Raw genomic sequence first — 8,823 nt, 5'->3', positions numbered from 1 at the left:
TGTTTACGGTAATATGATTAAGGACCACACAGATATTGAGGGAGGAAACCCACTGTCACCACTTCAAGGGCTACATTTTCCGATTAGCAACAAGGGATCATCTCTCTTCACCATCCCATAGGCAAGATAGCACATACCACAACCTTTGATGTATCAGTCCTGATGCACTGGCTGGAGCGAGAAATAGCCCAATGGGCTCACTGACGGGGATAAATCCCAAACCGACCGTGCATCAAGCGAACGCTTTACCACTGGGCTACGTCTCGCACCCAGCAAGCAGTTTGATTACTTATTAAGATCATTACAACTAATATGCATGTACATTAAATTACAACGGGTGCCCCACCATCCCCACACCCTCCCAAAAAGAAAGAAAAAAAAAGAAAAAAAAAGAAAGAAGCAAACTAAACCAAAACAAACCAAACAACCCCAACATGACATTGGACATATTAACAATCAAAATATAAGTGTGTGTAATACTTTTAACACTAAGCCAGGAATTGTTTAATGCTACTTACATATCAAATCCAAAACTTCAGAATGTGTCATTGCTGTTATGTTGGTGCTTACATCAACGACTTTACAGGCAATTCTGTTTTGATGTTGATACCAGTGTGGAATAAGTTTAAGCTCTTGTCGGTATGTGCTGCCATGTTTAGATACAATCAGGTTGTTTTCAATATATGTAGATCCTTCAATTGTTTTATTTATCCACTCAAAGGTAACACTTCCCGTTATGTTGCTTGTTTCGCAAGTAAAAGTAATTGAGTTCACACCATCAGCATCGAATTCTGTCACATTTCCAGAAAGAGTAACATCTGAAGGAAAGAAAATAACGTAGTTGTGTCATTTGTCATACATATTATTAATAATACTATTTTAAACACGTAGAACTAAAAGGGATTGATATACAGTATAAATGAAATAATGAATATTAAACAACACTTCAATACGAGCACCCCAGCACTCCGGCTACTGGGTGTCAAACAAATGGTATACAAAAAAGGATAAAATATTTAACAGATATTTTACAGAAAGAGGAACATCTGAAAATGGAAAATGAGGAACATGTGTGTAATTTGATTTATCATATAACATCTGACATTTTCAGTGCAATCAATTTGTGTGATATTTTTAAGATCACGTACTTTAAGAATTTGATAACTTTGCAACTTAGATGTAAATTAATCGAGGTCACGGCAATAGGTTTATTGACATTTAAGCAAACGTACTAGGGTGGCACTCCATAATTGACGTATGCATTCATAGTCATCAAGCAAAAACATTTCAATAGCAACTTTATATTGAAAGCTGCCCAGCATTAAAAAAATCCCCAAACAAACAAACAAGAATAAAAGCCAACGTTGAGCAATAGTTTATTTTTATGTGAGTATATCCAAAATGACGTCAATCTAGTTTGGAGTCATATCCATTAAAAAGACACCGTGTCACATATTCTTACGTCAATAGAATATCGAGTAATGGCTGTCTGGAATTAAAGTTTGCGTATACAGTTTACAAAAACACGTGGTATTAAGCTTGATATTATATGACATATATATTATTACACTCGTGTGTTTCGGTATCATCAATATCATATATTAGGAATAAAAATAATGTATTCCTAATATATGATATTGATGATACCGAAAAACACTTTGTAAATAACCTCCATATATATATTGTTTAAAATAAGTAAGGGAAATTGAAATATGGCATTAAATAATAGAGATTTTTCATTGTGTGAAAACTAACATCATCAGGATAATAAACAAACAAACTGGTGGCTAGAGAAGCAAGTAAGATATAAAATAGAGATGGATAGCTTAGAAGATAAAAAAACAATACTGGTTAAAACAGTTGAGGAATTATTGAAAAAACACATGTTCATGTCTGGGTAGTTTGGCATAGCTGGATAGAACACAAAGTGATGCCGAAGGTAGAGAAGATTATTTTGACATTTCTTGCATAGAGAGTGCTCACACTGTGGTATAAGATCCTTCATTAAAATACATTTGACCAGGACTGCCTTGACAGAATGAAGCTTGTTCACGACCGAACCGTTCAAATCATCTTGCCAAGATAGGTAACATTTAAAAAAACGTTTAAGACAAACCAACCCTGATATAGGTCAAATATATAGTAGTCTAGTAGCTTATGTCAAAATATACTTGAATTGTTCAAAATATGAAACAGGCACGAACATTTGCAAACTGGTACAGTTTTTATTTATCTTTCATTTAGAAGCAGGACACACGTGTTCTAATCACAATTGCGGCCGCCATCTTGATTTTCAAAATGGCCGCCATTGAAAAACCCCAAATTGCCAATATTTTGTCTCCCAGAACTCATAAATGCTTTATTTAGGCTACTAATCTCATGTTTTCACATCCAAGGAATTCAATACACATGTTAACAATAATGTATTTTTATTTTTATACTTCAAAATCAAATATGGCAACCATCAGCTAGAAACCATTGTGAAAACCCAAATTAGTTGCACATTATCCCATTTATAGTCAGTCTGTAGGGTAACACATTCCTGCACAAGTACATAGTTCAATGTATAGAAGCAGTGCTGTAAAACATTTGAAACGAGGTCTGCATGCCTTCTTGCAGACACATCTAATCAGATCTATACATGATTTGGCTGGCTGGAAATGCTTTCTCAAAAAGAATCAATTGATCATTAGGGTCCTTGGTCTTCTCCCAATCACACGAGTATGGTTCAAATTATGTCCGGCTTGGTATGCAACCTTCTTAGTATGTTTTGTAAGAGCACCTTTTGTGCAAGGTAAATTATCTAGCTGCCTCACTTTGGCAAAGAGTACCTTCTTTACCTTGTACATCTGCTTGTTTTCGTCAGTGCTGCCAAAAAGAACCTTTGACGCAAGCAGACATTTGGGACAGACAAACACATTTCAAGGAAAGCTAAGTGTTTGAACTGACTCCTGAAGAACAATGTTGTGTCACAGCCACTGACCGATTGGAAAATTTGAAGTTCCTTTGAGTCTTGTTTTCCTAGGCTGACTGCAGTCATACTGTAGTTTCTCTTTGTGTCATAGACAATCCGTGATACATCAAGAGCTAAAGTGTACAATTTGACAACTGTAGGGATCCGACCACAACATGACTGTCAGCCGATCTGCTAAGTACTTTCTTATCATATGGCCATTATGTACACAACGGAGAGCATGTGACAGTAGTCTTGTCAGCTTCTTCGCGATCACATAATGCCAGGTCAGGTCACACGGCACACTCATTTGAACACAACACTGGAATCATGTGTGCTGTACATCTTCTCTTCGGTGGAAATGATTGAAATGTACTGCGACTAGTACTGATGCAGCTCAATCTTATATTCATCCACTTGAAGGAAACCGCCAGTTTTTATAATTGAGGTAATCATGAAGCTCCCTGATTTTTTTCTGCCTCATGAACTCTTTAGGCTGTGGCTATGCTGACTATGATGGAACCATCCTGTACATTTTGCATCTAATTCCAGCATGAAATAATCAGAAGTTATAGCCAACTGATCAAAGCAGCCAAGGAGATCCGACTTTTTGCATTGCCTATCTCCAATGTCTAAAATTGCAGGCGGTGATCCTGGTTTTTATATCTGAAAATGTGTTTCATGTTACTATTTCTGGATTGACAAAAAATGTACCTTCTGCCGAAAACGTCGATCGCATTTCACGGTTTTAAACTGATGTGAATTCTTTGCTTTGAAAGTGATGTCTGAAACTGGACTATTTTTTATAGCTGAGTTGAACCAAGCTTACCTGGTCATGGCGTTGTGTAGATGATTTTTGGGAGAGTGTATGTGATGGATGTTGGTGTGTGTGTGTGTGTGTGTGTGTGTGTGTGTGTGTGTGTGTGTGTGTGTGTGTGTGTGTGTGTGTGTGTGTGTGAGGGGTTCAAAGTGTGATTTCAGACTAGTTAATGATCCGAGCGACTTTTACATCAGCTGTAAGTGGAAGGGTTATCTTAAATTCCAATCAATTCAAACTCTTGGATGCGGTCGTTCACTTGCATACATGGTCCCTGGCAATTTTGTTTTATAGTACAACAAATTGACCATTTTCAAATTCCTCATTAACTGTTGGAACCTGTTGTTGCCGCTGCGCCATATTTGTAACATACCTGGTTTGTATGGTCTGTTGAAAACATGTACGACATGTGAACAGAGAGCTAGAATGAATGAATGAAAGAATGAATGTTTAACGACACCCCAGCACGAAAAATACATCGGCTATTGGGTGCCAAACTATGGTAATGGGGCTTCATGTGTAGAATGCACAAACTGCATGGCAAAAAGTAAATGTTTAAAAATGTTTATCAGGTGTTTTGAACAGTTAATACAATGGTTCCTGTTTCTAAATACTCCCGCAAATAATGACATTCATTACTCATGCAATTTTGCCTTGTTGCATTACAATACGACTCCCTGTCTAATAGGTTAAAGCATGTATGGCAACCGAGTAGTGTTATAAAATAGGAGTCACTGCGCCATATTGTATTGTCAATGACGTCCTTAGTAACATAGTTCGAAGTTAGAATCACTATTATATGATACTAATATCGTGACATAATATAATATTATATAACAACACATACATCATGGCACGCATATCTCCCTTCCCTCCGACTCTGTCTCTGTCTGTCTCTCTGTCTGTCTGTCTCTCTGTCTCTGTCTCTGTCTCTCTCTCTCTCTCTCTCTCTCTCTCTCTCTCTCTCTCTCTCTCTCTCTCTCTCTCTCTCTCTCTCTCAGTCTGTTTCTCTGTCTGTCTCTCTCGAGATAACAAATTTATTAAACCATAAATGCTTTAATTGATTATCAGACGTTTCATAAATTATTTTTTACTTTTTTGTAATAAACTGTCTAATGGTCAGTTAAAGTGTTTATGGTTTAATAATTTTACCACTGTTTATTTATTTTTATTTTCATTATTATTATTTTTTTGTTTTTTGTGTGTGTTCTGGCACAATATTTGGTTACGCGTTTAGTAAGTATACGGCTACGCAGTCTTAAAGACTGACAGACAGACAGTTAACTGGACATATGAATCAACATAAATCATACTTCAACAGCCCACTTAGTGTTTTGTTTTGCTGCCAGAATAAATTAGCATTAAAAATACATGGTTTTCATTCCCAGGCCAGTTATTGTGAACGGCCAAGAAGGTGATATAGGTCGTACTTAATTTTGACATACAAAACGTGACGTTAGGGTATGTATGCGTGTGTGTGTATGTATGTATGTATGTATGAATATTTATATATTGATCTATGTCGAGGTTGACTGTTACATACATAGATATTAACGTACTGGCGCAGGGGATAATTAAATCCTTTCTGGCCTCACAAATTGTCCCGTGCCGTTGCTGGGACTCGAACTTATGGCACCGAATCGCCCGCAACTTTGCAGACTTGCCACGATACCTTTTGAGCTATTGAGACATCCATACAAAAAGATGCTCTTTAACTCAATTATATGCATGGGGCCTACAATCTACGCGGTCTATCCCGCTTACGTGCACGAAACAGTGGGCGAACTGGCACTGCCTAGTATGTATTGATTTATGAATATCTATATGTTGTATGTATGTCGAGGTTCACTGTTACATACATAGATTAACACACTGGCACAGGGTATAATTAAATCCTTTCTGGCCTCACAAACTGTCCCATGCCGTTGCTGGGACTCGAACCTGTGGCACCGAATCGCCCGCAAAGTGCGAGACTAACCACAATTCGCTCTGAGCTATCGAGGCATCCATAAAAAGGATGCTCTTTAACTCAACCACATGCATGGGGCCTACAATCTACGCGGTCGATCCCGCTTACGTGCACGAAACAGTGGGCAGACCTGGCACTGGCTAGTATGTATTGATGTATGTATGTATGTATGTAAGTATGTAAGTATGTATGTAGTAGATGCATTTATGTGTGCGTGCATACGTACGGGCGTGCGTTTGTACATACATGGGTATGCTTAATTACCTATTAACAATAACAGAAGACATGTACTTACAGAAGAGGTAGACAAAGTTACTTAGGACATTCGGTTTTGTTTCATCGATTGCAGCACACCACCACACAGTTGCGTCGACTTCCTTAAATGACCGTATCGTTATTCTGTAAACTGACACATCGCTGTAATACCCAACACAGAGACACTGATACGATGATAATGTGTTGTTGTAGGTCTCGCACAACATCGTACCGTCAGTCTTGAACACACGTCGTTTACAAATATCTACAGTATTACGACTGAACAACATTTCTCGGCTCCGAAGATTTCCCGTGACAGTACATTGGAGGATATAACTACGTCCATACTCTGTGACAGAGGTTGTGCTTGATAATTTAATGTCTGCTCCTGAAAAAGTACAGATTAATATGCATGAAATTAACGACATAAACAAACAGAACATATACATCTGTGTGGCATGCTTGCCTGTGTGTGTGTGTGTGTGTGTGTGTGTGTGTGTGTGTGTGTGTTTGTATCAGTCAATTAACACGCACATACACACAAACACACACACACACACACACACACATATATATATACATACATAATGTGCATGCATATATACATAGGCACATACATACATACATACATACATACAGTGAAACCTCTCAATACCGGCCCCTCTGTAAACCCGAATTCCCTCATAACCGGACGTTTTACAGATTCTCATTTTAAAAACCAGGACAAAACGTAACCTCTCTAAACCGAATCCCTCTAAAAACGGGACATTTGTCTTGGTTCCAAGGGTGTCCGGTTTAGAGGGGTTACACGGTACATACATACATACATACATACATACATAGTACGGGGGCCAGGTCAATTTATCTATGTTGGAGAGTCAGGAAGGTGTGAACATTGATTCTTATGTAAAATATGTTTCTAAGAATGCATGTATGTAAAGAAAGAAAAAAATGTTTTATTTAACGACGCACTCAACATATTTTATTTACGGTTATTTGGCGTCAGACATATGGTTAACGACCACATAGATATTGAGAGAGGAAACCCGCTGTCGACACTTCATGGGCTACTCTTTTCGATTAGCAGCAAGGGATCTTATATGCACCATCCCACAAACAGGGTAGTACATACCACGGCCTTTGATATACCAGTTGTGGTGCCCTGGCTGGAACGAGAAATAACTTAATGGGCATGCATGTATGTATGCATGTATGTACCTATGACTAACACACACACACACACACACACACACACACACACACACACACACATATATAAATATATATAAACCATCGCTGCTGTTACAGAGTGGGGGACACATGCCCCCTTGCCCTCCCCCCTCCCGCTTCCTACGCCAGTGCAGTTTACTTTAAAACGCTGAATAACATTGATTCGTCTGTTCTTACCTGAAGGAAAATCCAGTGAACTCCATAAAGCGAAGATTGACAAGACAACGCGAATCAACCCCATGATGTCCACAACGATTTGACGGGATCGAATCTTTACAATTCAAACGTTTTTATTTCAGTTAAGACTTATGCATACACATAATGATACACGCGTTTTGAAAGGTTTCAAAGCGTAATCTGAACGTTTTAAACGTTTTGAAAGATTTTAAAGGCTCATTGAAATTTCAGAGATTGGCTACATATCACAACTTGTGTCTAAGAGAAATAGTAAAACGTGAATAGAGGTGGCTACACTGTTTGGCGTTCTCTGTTGTTGTTTTGAACTTCCTGGTGGCTATACTAATATAGGCTGTGTGTAAAGAGTTTTTGTTATCAGCAATAAAGGCTAACTGGAGGGTGACATTACGACCCAGTACAGTCTTCAGTACAAGATATTGGCTGGAGGTGTATGTGTGCCTTGGATGGGGTGTGTTCTGTAATTGTTTTCTTACACACCCGTTGGTGTGAATATTATTAAGGCTGGTAGGTACTGGGTTCGCCTCCCGATACATACTCACACCCAGAGCTAGTTAAACTATTCAATGGGTAGGTGTAAAACCACTGCACCTCTCTCTCTCTCTCTCTCACTCTCTCTCTCTCTCTCTCTCTCTCTCTCTCTCTCTCTCTCTCTCTCTCTCTCTCTCTCTCTCTCTCTCTCTCTCTCTCTCTCTCTCTCTCTCTCTCTCTCTCCATTAACAAGTCACCACTAATCTACTGTCCTGAACAGACAGCCCAGAAAGCCCAGAGAAAGTTTAGCTACTCAGTGGGTAGGTGTAAGGCCACTCACTAAACAAAGAACTACTAACCCACTGTCCTGGACAGGCAGTCCAGATAGCTTGGGTGTTAAAGTTTGTTTTGTTTAATGATACCACTAGAGCACATTGATTTATTAATCATCTGCTATTGGATGACAAACATATGACCATTTTGACACAGTCATAAAGAGGAAACCCGCTACATTTCTCCATTAGTAGCAAGGGATCTGTTATATGCACCATTCCACAGACAGGATAGCACATACCACGGCTTGTGATACACCAGTCGCTGTGCACTGGCTGGAACGAGAAGTAGCCCAATGCACGGTTTCTGCCAGAGGGTAAAACGCGTATGGTGCCATACCCCAAATTATTTACTTTTATCACTACTGTATGATTTTCTTCACCCTAACCCTAAACTTAACTCATTTCTGTCTGGGGGAGGCCCCCATACCCCCTTTTTACTGTGGTTGCATTCAGTTCCATAGCAATGGGCCCACTGATGGGGATCGATCCGAGACCGACCACGCATCGGGCGTGCGCTTTACCACTGGTCTAAGTCTCGCCCCTAGATAGCTGGTGTGTGTGCACAGGACAGTGTGTTTGAACCACAATTGGATTTAAC

General features: G+C 39.1%; 1 protein-coding gene across 1 annotated transcript in view; it reads right to left on the bottom strand.

Annotated features, from left to right (window-relative positions):
- Positions 1 to 7,465, bottom strand: part of LOC121385991 — a 14,994-nt gene extending 7,529 nt beyond the window's left edge. Inside the window, exons 1-3 of the mRNA XM_041516786.1 lie at positions 7,402 to 7,465; positions 6,035 to 6,382; positions 519 to 818 (exon numbers count right to left, since the gene is read on the bottom strand). Coding sequence (XP_041372720.1) covers positions 519 to 818; positions 6,035 to 6,382; positions 7,402 to 7,465 — 712 coding nt within the window. The remainder of the gene's footprint in view (positions 1 to 518; positions 819 to 6,034; positions 6,383 to 7,401) is intronic.
- Positions 7,466 to 8,823: the final 1,358 nt, after the last annotated feature.

Source organism: Gigantopelta aegis, chromosome 12 (assembly GCF_016097555.1).
Source record: "Gigantopelta aegis isolate Gae_Host chromosome 12, Gae_host_genome, whole genome shotgun sequence".
Classification (NCBI taxonomy): domain Eukaryota; kingdom Metazoa; phylum Mollusca; class Gastropoda; order Neomphalida; family Peltospiridae; genus Gigantopelta; species Gigantopelta aegis.
The sequence above is the reverse complement of the archived record's forward strand: the minus strand, read 5'-3'. Positions and strand labels throughout refer to the sequence as shown.